Source organism: Callospermophilus lateralis, chromosome 18, assembly GCF_048772815.1.
Source record: "Callospermophilus lateralis isolate mCalLat2 chromosome 18, mCalLat2.hap1, whole genome shotgun sequence".
Lineage (NCBI taxonomy): Eukaryota > Metazoa > Chordata > Mammalia > Rodentia > Sciuridae > Callospermophilus > Callospermophilus lateralis.
Genome location: NC_135322.1, coordinates 16,473,376 through 16,494,045, shown reverse-complemented (window position 1 = coordinate 16,494,045; position 20,670 = coordinate 16,473,376). Strand labels below are relative to the sequence as shown.

The following is a 20,670-nucleotide window of genomic DNA, read 5'->3' as shown; positions in this document are numbered from 1 at the left end:
CTCATGTTAGCAAAAAAAGTATGATATGTATGATTATATGACCTGTGTAACATCATGTACAACCAGACAAATGAAATTACACTCCATTTGTGTGTCAAAATGCATTCTACTGTCATGTGTAACTAATTAGAACAAATAAAAAATGTATTTTTAAAAAGTATGAATTATATGAATGTTTATATGCTGAATAGTAACTCTCCAATCCCTTTTTGTTGCTTACAAGTTGGCATGTAACATGGGAAGATTTAAAAAATAAAAGCACTGTAGACATCGGCATTTAGGACTTCATACAAGATTTTAACTGTCTGATTCAAGCATGCTGCAGAACAATCTATCATTCAAAAACAAAACAAGTACCTTTGTTAATTAATAGTTCTTTAAATTTCCCTTTATCCCTTCATGCATCAAAGTAAGGTAAACTAACAATACTAATAGATTTCATATTTAAATAACGTTTCAAGAGCATTGTTCAAATTAAAAATACATAGAAAACCAAGCAAACTGAAAATAAAGAAAATGATAACTCTAGGAATGACTAAGTTATGTAAGGACACATAATAAATATATATTTAGGGGCTGAGGTTGCGGCTCAGTTGTAGAGCACTTGCCTAGCATATGTGAGGCTGAGTTCGATCCTCAGGACCACATAAAAACAAATAAATAAAATAAAGATGTACTGTGTCCATCTACAACTAAAACTTTTTGAAAAAATAAAAATATATTTAGCTCAGAAATGACATGTCAACAGTCACAACAAAGTAAGCAGTGAAAATCAAATCAACCAAAAACTGTAATATACCTATGTTCAGAGAAAAAGAAAAAGAAGTAGTGACAGCATTGTTAAGAGTATAAAAATTCACCTTCCATTTATATTAATTGATAAAAATTGGAAAATTACCAAAAAGAAATATATTCAAAGAAGTCTAGTTTACATTTACCCCTAAAATACTGATTTCTCCTTTGCCTTATTTTCATTGGTTGTTGGAATTATTCCTTCATTCTTTAAACACACACACAAATACCATGTTTACATATATGCACACATATGTATGTATACACACACATAAATATATATTTCCATCCCTTTTTTACATAAAAGATAATGTACCTTTTGTCATGTCACTGTACTGCACATTGCTTTTTTCCACATACATACAGTAGTCCCTTTATGCACTCAGTTTCACTTTTCACAGACTTCACTTTTGGTCAACCACAATCAAAAAATGTTAAATGGAAAATTCCAGAAAAAAATAATTCATACATTTTAAATTGTGTGCCTTTTTGAGTAGCATGACAAAATTCTGAGACATACCACCTAACTCCATCCTGCTCTGGATGTAATATTTTCCCAGCATATTCATGTTGCATTTGTGACCTGCCTGTCAGTCATAAGTAGCCTCTCAATTATGAGACCAACTATAGTGGTACCACAGTGTTTGTGTTCAAATATATCCTCTATTTATTTAATAATGGCCTCAAAGCTCAGAAGTTGGCAATTTTATTACAGTATATTGTTCTATTTTATATGATAATTCAGTACTAATGAGCAAGTATAATGTTCAAGATTATATGTGATTTCCCATGACAGAAGCAGGAATTTTGAGAGAAATAGTACTGTCCTGCCCGGAGCAGGACATTTATAACACTGGTCAAAGAATCCTATGGCTAAAGGTAAGCTAACCTGTGTATTAAAATAAAATATTAAAATTTTATTTATATATGTTTATTAAAATGTTCAAATTAAAAGTTTTTTAAATTTCTAAATATGAATTTATAATGGTTTAACTTGACAAACTTCAGCAAACTCTAGAGTGCCAATCATTATTCTAAAAGATTTTAAAGGGAAAGAGTGTCATTTCTCTTTCCTGTCCTTGTAAAAACATTAATTCAGGTAAACAGTTGATGAGAGCATCTTCCTTTATGGGAGAATTTCAGCTAATAAAACCAGAAGGAATCTCTAATAAAATAATGATCTGAGCAATGGTGATCCATTATTGCTGCTAAAACTTTTAAATAAAAAGTTGATGGCTATCATTAAAAGAGACCAATTCTGAATGACAGCACATGAATCCACTGGTCAATCTCAATATTTCTAAAATGGGACAAATGTATAACAAAATAAAATACACACAGGACCACATATGAAGTATTGCTGCCAAAGAACTGAGCTAATAAAGCCAAATTATAGGAAAAATAGAATGAAAGAATGTGTCAAACAGCATGAGGAGGTAAACTGCCAAATCCAGAGTAAGAGGCAGAGGTTAGCAAATTATTTGTATCTTGTTTTTGTATAACCCATGAAATAAAATTGTTTTTTGCATTTTTAAAGTGTTGTTAAAAGAAAGGCGGGCATTGAGAGAGAATGAGAAAGAATATGCAATACAGACCTTATGTGGCCCAAAAAGTCTATATAGTAATATATTCTTCTTGGCAGGGATATGTTCTAAGACCTCCACTAGATGCCTGAGACTGCAGATAGCACTGAACCTTATGTGTACTATGTTTCTCCTATACATGCCTATACTAAATTTTTATAAATGAGGGACAGGAGATAAACAATAATAAAAATGAAATAATTTTAATAATATACTGTTAAAATACCTTATGTACTGGATCTTTTCACTTACAAAAGCAATTTAAAAATTTTCTTTGGAATATCCAAATTGCCAGCATCATTACTCTGGTGCCTTGGTACCATAACTAAGTAAAAGAAAGGTTATTTGATGGGGGCTGGGGATATGGCTTAAGCGGTAGCACGCTCGCCAGGCATGTGTGCAGCCCAGGTTCGATCCTCAGCACCACATACAAACAAAGATGTTGTGTCCGCCGAAAACTAAAAAATAAATATTAAAAAATTCTCTCTCTCTCTCTTAAAAAAAAAAAGAAAAGAAAGGTTATTTGAAGACAAGCACTATGATATTGTGATCATCCATCTGATGACTAAGAAGGCTACTAAGTGACTAACAGGCAGATAGTGTACATAGCCTGGTTACACTGAACAAAGTAATAATTCACTTCCAATGTGGGGATGGCACAGCTTTGAACTCTATTCAGAATGGTATACAATTTAAAACTTAGGCATTGTTTATTTCTGGACTTATCCCACTGAATATTTTTGGACGACAGCTGTCCGTAGGTAACTGAAATAGCAAAAAGTGAAACTGTGGACGGGAGGTGATTGCTGTATATTTTCTAACCCTTTAATGAGAAAAGCTACTGACATTTAGAATAGCAATAAATTGGTTTCTACCCAAATAAGAGAGTGGGGGGAAACAGGTTTAGGGGAAGTGTGGACTAAAACAAAAGTGAGCAATAATCCACCAAATGCAATGTATGAACCTTATTTGAATCTTGATTCTAATAAGCCAGTCATAAAAAGATATTCTTGTGATGATCAAGAAAACATGAACAGAGATTAGGTCTCAGATAATAGTAAGAAATTATTACTAACATTGTTAGGTGTGATGGTAATACTTTTAAAAATCTTATCTACTGGCATGGAATTCCACTTAAGGGAGAAATGTGAAACACTTTGGCAATGAAACAAAGCTGGATGCAATGGCATGCACACCAGTTGTTCCAGCTACTTAGGGGGGCTGAGGCAAAAAGATTCCTTTAGCACACACGTTCGAGATCAGCTTGAGAACATAGTAAAATCCCCAACTCAAAAACAAAACAGAGGGTGGGGGGACAGAGGTTATAGATGAAACAAGTTTGGCATTATCTTATTACTTTTGATTAGGTCACCTATCACATTATCCTCACAAGTCTTTTTTTCATTCTGCATACCACAGTAAATTAATGTAGGTAAATCTTTAAACACAATAATAAAAATCTCTCCAAATGTAGTTATATCACAATCAACTCATGAATCATTTTCAGGAATAAAGCACAGGCTTTTCTCTTGGTAAGTTAAGTATTATTGGACATCAAAATGGAGAAACATGTAAGAGAGAGTACATGTTTTCAGAATCAAATATTCTGGTAGAGAGGAAATACAATGTTAGTTTAGAGTTAGGCAAGATAGAAGACCATTTATCGGAAACTAAGTTCAACATTTAATAACTGCTAGAACCTGAAAAGGTAAGAGCATTCATAATTAAAAGCAAAGATATGAAGAGGTCCACAATTTTGGAAGCATAAAAAATACATATTCTAATACTGTCATTATTGGAGTTAAACAATGAGTTAATGAGAAGAATACAGATGCATCATGAAGGTACAGAGAGGAAAAATGCCAATTTGCAATTTAGAACTGTTTTGGGAGACGCGATGTGACTCAAAAAGGAGTTATGGACTCTTCATAAAAAAAAAGACAGAAATAAACAATGAACAGAAACCAAGAAAAAAATATTAATCCTTTAGAGAGGATTAAAGAAGAAAGACATTTCCAAAAAGGGTGAGCCACAGAATCAAATATAGCATGGAGGATATTTTATTTCAATATGGTGTAATTAAACATCTCCATCTCCTCTCTACTCTGCAGACATTAAGAAGCAGAAAATGTATTTTCTTTTTCTTTTTTTTTTTGAGAGAGAGAGAATTTTAATATTTATTTTTCAGTTTTCAGCGGACACAATATCTTTGTTTGTATGTGGTGCTGAGGATCAAACCCGGGCCACACACATGGCAGGCGAGCGCGCTACCACTTGAGCCACATCCCCAGCCTCAGAAAATGTATTTTCAATAAAACTAAAAGGCAGCTAAAGTTGGACATGGTACACACACCTATAATACCAGCAACTCAGGAAGCTGAGACAGGATCACAAGTTCAAAGCCGGCCTCAGCAATGGTGAGGTGCTAGGCAACAGAGTGAGACCCTGTCTCTAAATAAAAATCAAAAATAGGGCTGAGGATATCACTCAGTGGTTGGGTGTCACTGAGTTCAATCCCTGATACCCAAAACAAGCAAATAAATAAATAGAACTGGGGGTGTAGCTAATGGTAGAGTGCCACTAGGTTCAATTTCCAGCACTTCCTTCTCCCCAAAAAGGGGCAGATAAATTCCAGTTCCAGAATACAAGAACAGAGAATAGACTAGTTGAGGTAGAGAAGAAACCCAGAGATAGTGGCTATTGTTTCTTATCTCAGGGCGGTAAGTGTAGGAGACAGAGTTCTCAAAAAACAGAGGTACAGCCTTTGTAACAATGAGATCCAGTTATACTGACTGCAACATAATGAATCCAACTGGCCCTGACAAATGGTAGGGAAGGCAGAATTTGAATAAGGAGATGCATTAAACATTATACCTGCATTGGAGGATAGAAGAGACACTGAGTTCTAAAGGAAGCATGAAACAATAATCTCTCTTTGATCTGTGGGAAAGGGTAAACCAACACTCATCACAAAACATTGTATGATAAGGACGGCAGTGTGAGATAAAGAGGCTTGCTACTAGCTCAGAGCAATTTCTCCAATAATTTTCCATATTATCCTTCTATAAATAGTAGATGCAGGAGAAAGTACCCTCATTTAATGATGAACAAAAGGACTCAGCATCAAGTCTAAACAATGATGCTGTAAGAAAACAAAAAACATAATCCATAAGGTGAAAGGAAAAATTAATCCTGACTGATCAATACGAAGACACAGACTCATAAAATTCTAAAATTTCAAGAAAAACAAAACAAACCTATGAATATGCAAGGAGGAAAAAAGTGGTATTTTACAGGAAATTATCACACTGCTTCTCCAAGCAACATTAAAAGGTGGGGAGCAAGAAAATTCTCTAACAATGTCAGGGAACCATGTATTGGAGAAAAAAGTATGGTGCAAGATATAGCATAGGGCGTGGAGACGCACACTTGTATCCCAGCAACTCCAGAGGCTGAGGCAGGACTGCAAGATCTAGGCCAACCTCAACAACTTAGTGAAGCCCTAAGTAACTTAGCCACACCACTTCTCAAAATAAAAAAAAATAAAAAAAAAAAAAAAGAGGAAAGGCTAGGGACGTATGTCTATGGTAAAACACCCCTGGATTCAATCTCCAATACCACAAAAAAATAAATAAATAAATAGAAATGGCCAATTATCAATCAAAAATTAAAAAGGTATTTTCTTATGTTAAAAATCTCAGGAACTCTATTTCTTTATTTGTTTTTGCAGCGATGGGAATTGAACCTAAGATCTCATGCATGCCAGGCAAGCACTCTACCACTAAGTCGCATACCTGACCCTCAGAAACTCCAGGTCCATGAGGGAAGGACTTTGTTTTATATACTGTTCCTTGTCCATGCCCAGAATAGTTATTTCATCCTTAATGTCACTACTGTAAATATGGTTTCCTTTCTTTTGTATCTTCTTGGCTAAAGCATACATAAAAGCTACCAATTTTTGTTAATTTGATATCTTACCACATAACTGGATTCTCTATTTGTTGCACTTTCTCAGTTGTTTCTCTTTTTCCTAATATATACAACCCTATCATCTGTAAATAAAGATGGTTTTATAACTTTCTTTTCAATTCTTAAATAGAGCTTCTTGTTCTCTTGTCTAACACATAGGTAAGCTTAAAGAGAAATGTACCATGCTATAAAGCAAAAACTTTCAAAGCTCCCCTTCTGAATGACACAAAAGTAGATATACACAAACACACAACAGTTTTGTAGAGAAAACTTCATTATAAAGATGGCAAAAAGTCAACGTGCTGAAAGTTAATTCATATATCTAGCATAAGATCATTAAAATTCTATAGGTTTATATCAGGAAACACAAGTTAAGTCTAAAACTACTCATATGGTATTAATCCATCAAGAATAGCCTGGACAGCTGGGAACAGTGGCATATGCCTATAATCCTAGTGGCTGGGGAGGGTGAGGCAGGAGGATTCCATGTTCAAAGCCAGCCTCAGCAACTCAGCAAGGCTCTGAGCAACTTAGTGAGATCCTGTCTCAAAATAAAAAAACAAAAAAACAGCTGGGGATGTGGCTCAGTGGTTAAGTGCCCCTGGGTTTAATCCCTCATACCAAAAACAAAAACAAAAAACAGACTAGCCAGGACAACACTCAAAAATGAACTGTATACAACTGATGAAAGGAAGGGACTAAGTGCTAAGGATAAGGGAAATTTACTTTTCAGTATATCTTTTGGATTATTTTTATTTTTTAACCAAACATATCTATACTATCAAAAATTAAATTTCTATTCCTGTAAAGCAGGAATAGAAAACTTCATTTTAAAGATGGTAAAAAGTTAATGTGCTGAAAGTTAATCCTGTGGAATTTCTAAACTACAAATATATTTCTAAACTATGGGATTATAAGGATTATGAATTTTAGTGGGAAATGTAACAAGTTACAAAACACAACTTTTAAGCTCTTCAAAATGGAAAGAAGAAACTAAAGCCTAACTGTGGGATAAACATGTTTTAAAAATACTATACATCCACAAAATACTGAATGCATAAGAAAACAAAATGATGAACATAAAGGAGAGAGAGTCCAAGGACCACAGACGACAATAATCCTGAAAGGAAGTTGAAAATGAATTAGGGAAGTCTGGATTCCTGAAATCAGACGGGACTACTAACCCTGGTCCTCTATAATTTGAAAAAGGGAAGACAGTGCCCAATATGGGAAGAATAATACCCAGAAGTGTCACAATAATGCAAGGCGCTCATACTATTTGTCACTCTAGACAACAGGGACCTTTAGAAAAATCTTGGAAAATGTATAACAGTAGCAACCGTTCGCTGAACAACTGTCATGTGGCTTTCTCACTTAGGTCTACTTTTAACTTATTCACCTGGAGAATGCCTCCAAAACATTTCTTCTTCTATCACCCATGGCTCCTCTTCTTGTTCCAACTTGAAAATCACATCTGGTTTGGTGACTTGAAAACCTATCATGTGAAACAGCAAAGAAAGTGGATGTTACTGCTGGAGACAACCATATAATGTCTTGGGCTGAGTCTTGAGGGCTTAAAAACAATAAGAGCTTTCAGAATGACAAAGTATTTTTTAAAAAATCTTTATTTATTTATTTTTACATGGTGCTGAGGATCGAACCCAAGGCTTCGCACGTGCTAGGTGAGTGCTCCACGGCTGAGCCACAACCCCAGCCCCAACAAAGTATTTGTAAATCAGTCTTTACCCTTACCATCTTGGCACAAAAATATCATGTAAAGAAAGGGAGGGCTAGGCTCATCTGGCAAACTCATGTCTCCACAAGTTTTAGAAAGGGAAAGGAATTCTGTGTTAACTATAAAACTACCCTTACCCACTATGACAAGGTTGCTATAGTTCTCCAGCATCACATCCCGGTACAAGTTCCTCTCAGCAGGTTTCATTTGCTGCCATTCCTCCTGGGTGAAGTCCACAGCCACATCTTTAAATGTCACTGGTTCCTATAAAAATACAATCCTTATTAATTAGAAGCAACAGAAACTAAGGGATGTTGTCAAGATAAGTAGAAATCGTTTAGTATCCTGGGGTCAGAGATCATTAAAACCTGTTAATTAGGAATTTATATTTACCTGTATTATATGATGAGGAGACTGCACTACATTAGAAATATCCTGTAGTAGTATGTCAATTACTGAGTCAGCAAACATTAATTCATCACAAGCTAGATGATGAAACTATGGAGTCAGAAAGACGATGACTTTTATTGGGCTGTGACAGAGATAAAAAAGTTGGACCTAACTCACAGGTATCTGGCTCAGAATCTGCCCAGATAGTTGTGTGATCTAGTAGCAGAGGAAAAATAAGAGAAACAGGCAGGATGGAGGACAAGAGGCATGAAAATTTGAATATGCAGTTTGAAATACCTACAAAACTTCCAGTTGGAGAAGTCCTATGCAGCGAGACATACGAAGAAAGAGGTAAGAGTATATTAGCCACCAACTCAAAACTGGGAGCCAAATCCATGGCTGACAGATGTGAGCGGTAATAAAGAACAAGTACTGTGAGCAGTAGGGCCAAGGACAGACCCAACAGCTAACAGCAAAGAGACTGACTCAGGTTTTTATTTTATTTACAATTAAAGTACAGAACTGAAACTATGATAATGTGTAACATAAGCCAAGAAACAAATGAAAAACTTCTGAAAAAAAATATGTGATTTGATCACAAAACTCTAGTCATTCCTTCCCGTTTAATATCCAGAAAAGAAAAAAGTCTTATCTGCAAAGGCTCTAAGAAAGAAAAACAGCCACATATTCCATACTTAAAGTAATTTATTCAAGAAATAGTATAAATGGGATGAGACAAAACAGGAAGTACAAATTGAAATCATCAAAGGTTGAATTGTAATGAATGCTTCTGAGAAACTCTCTATGATGTTGTGGAAGAGTTGGGATTCTAGTCCAAGCAGGGTAGCTGCACGAGCCATAGGTTCTTACCCATCTTACTATAATTCTCCAAATCAATAGGAAGAGTCGCAGAACCCCACGAATATTCAAGATGGACAAATGGACACACAAGAACTCCTACACCTGAAGTCCCCTTTACTGCTGAGGTTTCATTGAAGCATAGGAAATCACCAATAACAGGAGGAAAAATATACCCCAAAAAGATCAAAAGCTAATAACAGTGGCTAACAATCTTGATTTCATAGGGTTAGGGTCAGATGAAGCAGTAAGAAGGAAGAATGCAAAAACAAGCAAACAAACAAACAACAACAAAATGACAAAATCAACTGGATGTAGAAAAATAGCCTTTGGTACAAAGGTTTCACTAATTTCTCTATGAACAAAAGCAAACATGGGCCAGGTAATCCCAGCAGCTCAGGAGGTTGAGGCAGGAGGATTGCAAATTCAAAGCTGCCTCAGTAACTTAGTGAGGCCCTAAAAACTTATCCAGACCCTGTCTCAAAACAAACAAACAAAACACATAAAAAAGGGCTAGGGATGTGGCTCAGTGGCTAAGTACTCTAGATTCAATCTCTAGCACCAAAAAACAAAGACAACAACAACAAAGAATACTTTTGCTGTTACTGCCCAATACTGAACTAACCAAACTAGTAAAAACAAAACAAAACAAACAAAAAAAAACCACTCATAAAACCTAGTTTTTAAGATTTTAGTTAGAGCCTGGCATAGGAGTGCACACCTATAATCTCAGCAATTTGGGAGGCTAAGGTAGAAGGACCACAAGTTTGAGACCAGACTGGCTAACACAGTGAAATCCAGTCTCAAAAGTAAAAGGAAAAAAATTAAGATTTTAGGTAAAGAGGGAATCATTAAAATAAATAGAGCAAATAACTGTTAGTGTATAAGAAGTAATAAATGTAAAAACAAATTAATTTTAATCTTTTTATTATCTTTTATTTTTCTTGTACCAGGGATTGAACCCTGGGACACTTTAAATAACTGAGTCACATCTCCAGCCCTTTTTATCTTTTGAGGTAGGATCTCATGAAGGTGCTTAGGAAATTGCTGAGACTACCCTTGAACTTGTGATCCTCTTTCCTCAGCCTCCAAAGTTGCTGGGGTTATAGGCATGCACCACTGCATCTGGCAATTTTACACTTTAAAAAGCCATTTAAAAAAGTAAAAAATGTGTGTATGTGTGTGTGTGTGTGTGTGTATCTCCATTTCCAAAAACTGATACCTTGACTTCTCTTTGTTTTTCTCTTCAGTGGTATTGGGTTTAAACTCAGGGCCTGTACATGCTGGAAAGCACTCTACCACTGAGTTCCATTCTTAGTTCCCTTTTTTCTTAACTAAAAAAAAAAATTTTTTTTTTTTTTTAGTTGTAGATGGACACAATGTCTTTATTTATTTTTATGTGGTCCTGAGGATTGAACCCAGTGCTCACACGTGTGAGGCAAGCACTCTACCACTAAGCTACAGCCTCAGCCCCATGTTTAGCCTTTTTAAAAATTTTATTTTGAGATAAGATCTCACTAAGTTGATGAGGCTGGACATGAACTTATAAATCTCCTGGCTTCAGCCTCTAAGTAGTTAGGATGACAGGTGTGTGCAACCATTTCCAGTTAAAACTTAGACAAACATTTGTCAAGCCTAATCATGAAAAAATAATATAATCATTCAAACTTAGATTTTTAAAAAAGTATGCACTAAAAGACAGACTGGTAAGTTTTTAAGTTATGATAAGAGTTCTATTTCCTAGATAGCAGTGAGAAATATCTGTGGACTGGTTCCCTAGTGAAACAAGCCTAACTGGTAAGAAAACAATTTTTTTTTTTAATTAAAATTTCTGTATCTGTCCTTAGGCAAATATTTGTTTAAGAGAATCTACTAAAACTGGATAACAACTGTGATAATCCACTGGTAAAGAGACCAATATCCTTAATAAGCACAAATGCAAAAATTTTCAACAATTTTATTTAAAATTGTAATTTGCTAATATTTACTAGCAAAATAAGTCTAACATTACATGAAAAGGATTATACACCCTGATGAAGTAGAAGTATCCCAGGGATGCAGATGGATCAACATTCTGTTAAGCAATTAACATATCACATTAAGAGAATAAAGGAGCTCCATTTGTGTACAATGAATCAAAATGCATTCTGCTATCATGTATAACTAATTAGAACAAATAAAAAATAAACATTTGTAGTAATCAAAAAAAAGAGATAAAGGATTAAAAACTGTATGAATAACCTCAATAGATGCAAAAAAAAAAGCATGATATAATTAGATATTCTTTCATGATAAAACCCCTCAAAAATTAAGTATTGAAGACAGTACCTCAACAAGATAAGGGTTATACATGACAAACAGAGTACATCATACTGAATGGAAAAAACTGAAATTATTTCCTCCTAAGATCAGGAATAAGAAAAGGATATCACCTTTCACCAATCTTATTTAACATAGTATTAGAAATATCAGCCATAGCAATAAGACACGAGAAAAAAATGACTGGGCATCCAAGTACAATGGGGACATCAAATTATCTATTTACAGATAACATAAACACAACATCAGTTATTTTTACTCGCTAATGATGAAACTACCAAGAAAGTAATCAGGAAAGCAATCCTATTCACAATAGTTAAAATTAAAACTCACACTCACACACACCCTAGGAATCAATTTTACCAAGGAAATGAACAATCTCTACAATAAAAATTACAAAATACTTATGAAAGAAAATGAAGAGAATGGAAAAAAGTAGAAAGACATGCTACATTCATGGATTGAAGAAATTAAAACTGTTTTGTTCTGTTCTAGTGCTAGGGATTGAACCCACGGCCTTTTATGTGCAAAGCATTTGCTCTACTGCTGGGCTATGACCCTAGCCCCCGAATTAATATTGTGAAAGTATCCATACTACCTAAAGAAATCTACAGATTCAATGGAATTACAATCAAAATATTAATACAAAACACCCCTAATAACCAAAGCAATACTAAACAAAAAGAACAAAGCTAGATGCACTGTTAACACATGACTTCTTTACAACAGTAACCAAAATAGCATAGTACTGACATAAAATCAAACAGAAAAATGAACAGAACAGAGAATCCAGAAATAAATTCACATATTTACAGTCGATTAATTTTCAACAAAGGTAGAAAGAACTTACCCATGAAAGGTAAGACTCTCTTCAATAAATGGTGCTGGAAAAACTGGACATCCACATGAAGAAAGAAATGAGATCTTTCTCTCTCATCATATACAAAAATCAACTCAAAATGGTTGAAAGACTTTAATATAAGGTCCAAAACTATGAAACTATGAGAAGAAAGCACAATAGAAATACTTCAAAACATTGGTCTCAATAAAGATTTTTGGATGTGATCCTAACAGCACAACCAACAAAAGCAAAAATTAACAAGTAGGATTACTTCAAACTAAAAAGCTTCTGTACTGCAAAAGAAACAATCAACAAAGTGTATAGACAAACTACAGAATGAAAGAAAATATTTGTAGACTACTATGGATTAAGTCGCAGGATATACCAGGAACTCGAACCCATTGGCAAAAACCAAATAATCCAATTAACAATTCAATTTCCTTTTCAGGCAAATGACGTTGAAAAGACATTTCTCAAGGACATACAAATAGCCAACAAGTGTATGAAAATAATGTTCAACACCACTAATTATCAGGAAATGCAAATCATGATCACAATTAGGTTATCATCTCACCCTAGCATGAATGGCTAAAATTTTTAAAAAAGAGAAACAATAATGCCACTAAAGATATGGCCAGAGAAAGGGGAAATCTCACACCCTCACATGCTGTTGGTAGAAATGTAAATTACTATAGCCATTATGGAAAACAGTTTGGAGGTTCCTCAAAAAAATTAGAAACAGAATTACCCTATGAACCCAATAAGCCTTCTACTGGTAATAAATCCAAAGGAATTGAAGTCACTATGTTGAAGATTACTTACTTTTATTGCAGCACTGTTCACAATAGCCAAGATATGGAATCAACCCAGATGCCCATCAACAGATGAATGCATAAAAAAAAAAAAAAAAAAAAAAAATGTGTTGTGCAGGTTGTGACACAACTCTAAGTTAAAGAAGCTAAATTTCTGGTGAGTATGGCCAAAAGGACAAGGGCTCCTTTCCTCTAAGTCATCACTCAGGCTGGAAGCTGTACATAAGGACTGGCAGGATTAGAAGACTGAAATCTTTACCCCAGATTGCTTTTGGCCAGAGATGCTATACAAAATAGGCAAGCCAAAAAGGTCAGAGACTATTACCCTCACCCAGCATTCAAGGTGGTGGCTCAAAGATTTTGTTCAGGAAGAGAGGCAATCCACAAGAAGAAAAAACTCAAAACCTCTCCTCAAAAGAAATTAATTTATTTGCAATACAGTATGCCAGGAAGTTCTAACTAGAGGATGAACTGGGGGGAAAATGGAGAATTCTGTGGCAATTAAGAGAGGTAGGAGGTTCTTTTTAATTAAGAACAATAAGAAAAAGCACAGGTCAAGTTACCAGAGAAAAGGGGGGGGGGGACGGGGGAGGGGGGACACTGAACAGCCCTCTCCAGGTCAAAACAAACTGGCCTCAAAAACTACTCCTGCCTGAATTTAATTGGATCAAACTATGAATAATTCATGCTCAAGGCACTGTCAAAAACAATAGACCAGTGAGCTCAACAATTAATGGAGCCTAAGATGTGATGTGATACCAAACAAGGCAGGCAGCACAAAAGAGATTAAGAAAAGGACAAAAGATGCTTAAAACAACTGTCATCCTAGAGTGATTTTATGCCTGAAGCTTATGCCCTCTGAACACTGACACAGAAGGCTTCATACCACAGGGAAAATACACTTTACTAAAACCAACAAGGCAAATAATAAATGGAAAAAAAAAAAAAAGAAGAAGAAGGGGGAGGAAAACAGTAGCCAAAGTTGCTATAATATATAATCTACCTAGTTCAGTTTAACAAAAAACTGATAGGCAAATAAACAAGAAAGAGAAATTCATAGGAAAACAAACAACAAATACCAGAAAAAAGAAACTACCTATGAGAGGTCCCATATAATTTAACCCACTAAGATTTCAAAACTTCCGTTACAGACACAGAAATCTTAGTGGCGTATGCCTGTAATACCAGTGGCTCAGGAGAATAAGCAGGAGGATTGCAAGTTCAAGACCAGACTCAGCAACTAAGCAAGGGCCTAAGCAACTTACTGATACCTAAGCAACCCTGTCTCAAAATAAAAAAATAAAAAGGGCTGTGGATATAGCACAGGGGTGCTATTGAACCCCCTGGGGGTTCAATCAGTAGTGCAAGTAAAAAAGAAAGAAAGGAAGGAGGGAAAAAAGGTATGTAGGTATGATGACCATGTCTCATCAAATTAAGACTAGCAATGAAGAAACAAATTATAAAGAGCCAGAAAGAAATTATGAAATACAATAACCAAATTAAGTAATTCACTGAATAGGCTAGACAGGAAATACAAAATAGCAAAAGAAAAAAAAATCAAGGGCTGGTGATGTATCTCAGTGGCAGAGCACTGAAGTGTCTAGCACAAACAAGACCCCAAGTTTTATGAGAGGTCCCATATAATTTAACCCACTAAGATTTTAAAGCTTCTGTTACAGACACAGAAATCTTAGTGGCGCATACCTGTAATACCAGTGGCTCAGGAGGATAAGCAGGAGGATTGCAAGTTCAAGGCCAGGCTCAGCAACTAAGCAAGGGCCTAAGCAACTTACTGACACCTAAGCAACCGTGTCTCAAAATAAAAAATAAAAATATAATCTACCTAGTTCATTGCAAGCTTAAAGAATGATTGATAAGTATCATAATGTAAAGAAAAAGAGAAAAATAATAAGGAAAAGTAAAGCTTCAGAAAAATGTGAAACATCATTAAGTACACCAATATATAAATGAGGAAAGTACCAGAAAATTTTTCAAAAAATTAGTAGGTAAACATTTCCCAAATTTGATGAAAAAAAATTAATCTACACATTTGAGGAGCCCAATGATCTTCAAATAAAATAAATTCAGATATATCGCAGTAAAATGCTGAACATCAGAGACAAAATGAAAAATCTTGAAAGTAAAAGTATAACGTAGGGGCTGGGGTTGTGGCTCAGTGGTAAGAGTGTTTGCCTAGCATGTGTAAGGCACCGGGTTTGATTCTCAGCACTGCATATAAATAAATAATATAAAGGTCCACTGAGAACTAAAAAATATTTTTTAAAATGTTATACTGGAATAAGCAAATAACACTTTTGCTTATTCCAAATCCATGGTAAATGAGGTCAATATAACAAATGAACTAAATATATACTTGCTCTCCTCTCTTTATTGTTAGATTAACAGATGTAATATTATGGCACCAACAATTATTAATAATAGGCTAAGTTTATTATATATCACAATAATAGCACAAAATGGGAGAACAGGAAATAGAGAATAGAACTGCAAGAAAGTAACATTTGTGTATTTAGTATCATTTAAATGTAAATCTGAATTCTAATAAAATGCATGATATAGCCCTCAAGCAAACACTAAGAAAATACAGAGAAAAAAAAATCATTAAATTTTACACTAGTAAATGTTTGCTTGATGAAAATAAAAGCACTAAAGGAGAAACAGGAAAGACATGAGACAAAGGAAATAAAGAAATGGTAGACATAAACCAAATGATTTATTTCAGTGTCAATATTGATTATGAATGGATTAACTAAAGCTTTAAAAAAAAAAAAAAGCAGGGCTGGGGTTGTGGCTTAGCGGTAGAGCACTCGCCTAGCACGTGCAAGGCCCTGGGTTCGATCCTCAGGACCACATAAAAGTGAATAAATAAAGGTATTGTGTCCAACTACAACTAAAAAATAAATATTAAAAAAAAGCAGAGATTATCAGACTGGACAGAAAAACAATGCTAAACAACAGACTGAAAAAATGATACATCATGTGAAAAATAATAAGAAAGCTGGACAGGCTATCCTTACATTAGAAAGTAATAGAATTTATAACAAAAACTGTTATAGAGATTGAAGGTACTTTAAAATGACAAAAGGGTCAGTCTGGCAGAAAATATAACAATTATAAAGTAATATAGCCAGTGGTGCACACCTGTAATTACAGCAACTCAGGAGGCTGAGGCAGGAGGATCACAAGTTCAAAGGCAGCCTTAGCTTTAGAGAGGCCCTGAGCAACTTAGCAAGACCCTGTCTCAAAATAAAAATAAAAAGAGCTGGGATGTGGCTCCTTGGTTAAGGGTTCCTGGGTGCAATCTCTAGCACCTATAAATGAATAAATAAATATATCTGGGTTGGGGATGTGGCTCAAGCGGTAGCACGCTTGCCTGGCATGCGTGCAGCCCGGGTTCAATCCTCAGCACCACATACAAACAAAGATGTTGTGTCCGCTGATACCTAAAAAATAAATATTAAAAAAAAAAAAACTCTCTCTGTCTCTCTCTCTCTTTAAAATAAATAAATAAATAAATAAATAAATCTAACAGTCTCAAAACACAAACTGACACATTGGAGAAACCATCAATTGAACAACAGTTGTTAGAGATTTCAAACACCATCTTCCAAAATAGATAGAACAACTTGCAAGCAGATTGTTGGCAAGGAAATGGAAGACTTGAATAACACTATACCCCTCTAGACACAACAGACATCTAAAGAACACATCAGCCATAACAGTGAAATACAAATTCTTCTCAAGTAGGATCAACTAAATTTGTCTCTGCAGATGAAATTCCTCAACTGATTCTTTTTTTTAATATTTTTCTTAGTTGTAGATGGACACAATACCTTTATTTAATTAATTTATTTTTATGTGGTGCTGAGTATCGAGCCTAGTGCTTCACACATGCAAGGCGAGCACTCTACCACTGAGCCACAATCCAAGCCCCAAAAGTGTGGGTTTTTGATATTGCAGACAGTGATAGCCCATTAACAAGCTATTGTTTATTTTGAAATCACTGGTGATCACTTTGCCCAAACTTTGCTGCCTCTGTTGCAATAATGCGTATTTCACTCTGGTGTTGCCATTTTGTCCAACTTATGAGCTGCATTTAACAATATTCAGTCTTTCCTAGGTTTCCAACATGCTCAAGTTAACCATAATAATCCCAAGTTCTATTTCTTGTCACCTCTTGGTGTACAACAAACCAACACCAAATCCAACTGGAACAAACATAAAGCTAGGTGTAAGTCCATGATATAAATTCACGCTAGACTCAAATTTGGTTCCTTTATGTGGCACAAATAATCTGGAAAGCTTTCAATTCTCTTCTCCTGTATGTATCAGAACATTACCTAGTAAAATATTTTGACTTTTGGTTTTGGTATGTTTTAGTACAAATATCCAGGAACAAATTCCTCATTTGAATTTATCTTAGAGATAAATTGTCAATTAATTCCTCAAGTGCATATAAAACTCCAAGACAGACAATACTTTGGGCTACAAATGAAGACACATCAAAAAGGACTGAAACTGTACAAAGTATGCTCTTTGGTCACAAAGGATTAAAAATTAATGAGTAACAGAAAGAAATTTGTGAAATTCACAAATACTCGAGATTAAACAATACCTCCCCCTACTGCCCAGTGGTTTTTATTGTTTCCCAGGCTGGTCTTGAACTTCTGGGCTCAAGTGATCTTCCCACCTCAGGCTCCTGAGTAAATGGAATACAGGCATGCACCACCATGCCCAGTATTGTTTCAACAATAACCAATGAGCAAACACACACACACACACACACACACACACACGGAAATTACAAAATATTTGAGACAAATGAAAACAAAGACAACATAAAAATATTTTATTTTCTCCCTTCTTATGTGGATGCCTTTTATCTTATCTGTTTGCATAGTTGTGCTGTCTAAAACCTGCACTACAATGCTGAATAGAAGTGGAAGAGTGGACATATCTATTTTGTTCCTGACCTTAAGGAGAAAGCATTTGTTGTTACATTTATTACGATGCATCATTTTGTATTAAAAAAACTATTAGAATATACAAGTTCAGCAAGGTTGCAAAATGCAAGATAAATATAAAAAAGTCTGGATACTTTGCATTTCTAGATACTTGCAGAAAATATCCAAAAAGAAAATTAAGAAAGTGATACCATTTACAAAAGCATCAAAAGAATACTTAGGAAAAACTTTTAACAAAATAAGTAAAATCATTACTGAAATTTTAAAAATATCTAAGTAAATAAAGACATCTCATGTTCATGCATGATAAAGACTATGGTCAAGGGGCTGGGGCTGGGGCTGGGGCTGAGCGGTAGAGCGCTCACCTAGCGTGTGCAAGGCCCTGGGTTCCATACTCAGCACGACATAAAAATACATAAATAAAACAAAGATATTGTGTCCAACTACAACTAAAACACTTAAAAAATTTTTTTAAAAAAGGACTATGGTCAAAATGACAACATTTCCATGATCAAGATGATAATACATCCAAATTGATCTACACATTCAATGTAATCCACGACATACCAACTTTTTTTGCTGAAATGAACAGGCAGATTCTAAAATTCATATAAAACTGCAAGGGACCCTGAATAGCCAACATAATTGTTTTTCTTTTTTTCCAGTACTGGGAATCGAACCAGAATCTCATGCATGCCATGCAAGTCTTGCTCTATCAGTCCCTTTTTAAAATATTGTATTTTGACACAGGGTCTTGCTAAATTGCCCAGATTGGCCTCAACCTTGTGATCCTCCTGGCTCAGACTCCCAACAAGATGAGATTACAGCATTTGCCAATATGTTAGGCCAGCTAAAACAATTTTGCACAAAGACCCATATTGCCCGATTTCAAAACTTACTATAAAGCTACAATAATCAAGACATTGTGGTATTGCCATTAGAAAAGACATAATAGATCAATGGAATAGAACTGAGATACCAGAAATAAGCATCACATTTATAGTCAACAAATTTTTGACCATAGTGATAGGAGAATTCACTAAAAAAAGAAAGTTTTTTGCACAAATTTTGCTGAGAAAATGGATTGTTTACATGCAAAACAAAAAATATAAATCACTACGATTTACACATATAAAAGTTAAATGAAAGACCTACATATAAAAGCTAAAAATAGTTCTTCAGGGATCTGGGCACAGTGGCGCACGCCCATGATCCAAGTGGCTCGGGAGGCTCAGACAGGATAAAAGCAAGTTCAAAGCCAGCCTCAGCAATAGCCAGGCGCTAAGTAACTCAGTGAGACCCTGTCTCTAAATAAAACAAAAATATAGGGCTGGGGATGTGGCTCAGTGGCCAAGTGTCCCTGAGTTCAGTCCCCAGTATTCTGCCCTGGCTCAAAAAGGTAGATCTTTTTTTTTTTTTTTTTTAAATGAGGTAATCCTTTTTTTTAAAGTTAGGTTCATTTTGATACTTTACTTTTTAGTTATATTGGACACAAAACTTTTGCTTTATTTTTACCATATAAAGTATTTTTAAAAAGATGAAAAGACAACCCACAGGATAGCAGAAAACAGTTCAAAATTATTTACCTCATGAAAATTGTAGCTAATATTAAAGACCTCTTACAAAGTCAATAATAATTAAAAACAACAACAACAACAACAACACTAATTTAAAAGTGGGCCAAAGTTCTAAATAGACAGTTCTTCAAAAATTTATACAAGTAAGCTAGGGCTGGGGCTCAGTGGCAGAGCGCTTGCCTAGCATGTGTGAGGCACTGGGTTTGATCCTTAGAACCACATACAAAAATAAGCAAATAAAATAAAGGCATGCTGTCCATCTACACCTACAAAAAAAAAAAAAAAAAAGTGTGTATACACACACACACACAGCAAATAAGCACTAAAAAATGCTTGATATCACTAGGCACTAAGTATATGCAAATCAAAATCACAATAAGCTGTTACTTCATACCCATTAGGATAGTCATAGTCAAAAGGATATAAAATAATAAATGATGACAAGAATAAAACCCTCACACACTTTGCTGGTATGAATATAAAATGGTACAAGTGCCGTGGAAAATAGCAGAATGATTTCCTTAAACGATTAAACATACAGCTACCACTGATCCAACAATTCCATTCCTATGTTACAAACCTGAGAAAATTGAACATATTGTATCCACATAAAAATTTTACATAGATGTTCATGGCGGCTGTATTTATAATAGCCAAATGACTCTAATGTCCGTTAACAAACAAATTAACAAACTGTGGTATATCTATACAATGGAATATTATTCAGAAATAAAAAAATGAAGTGCCAATAAAGTGACAGAATGATGAACTCAGAAAACTTTACATTAAGTTTAAGAAATCACAAGTCC

General features: G+C 34.8%; 1 protein-coding gene across 10 annotated transcripts in view; it reads right to left on the bottom strand.

Moving 5' to 3' along the window:
- Znf568 (zinc finger protein 568) overlaps nt 1–20,670 on the bottom strand; it is a 72,526-nt gene that overhangs the window by 43,785 nt on the left and 8,071 nt on the right. For 8 of the 10 annotated variants that reach the window (XM_076837660.2, XM_076837665.2, XM_076837666.2 and 5 more), the window contains 2 exons: nt 8,217–8,343; nt 7,744–7,839 (listed from right to left, as the gene is read on the bottom strand). In XM_076837660.2, coding sequence (XP_076693775.1) covers nt 7,744–7,839; nt 8,217–8,343 — 223 coding nt within the window. Of the gene's footprint in view, nt 1–7,743; nt 7,840–8,216; nt 8,344–20,670 lie in introns of those variants that run through there. The other 2 variants (XM_076837668.2, XM_076837669.2) reach the window with 1 other exon arrangement.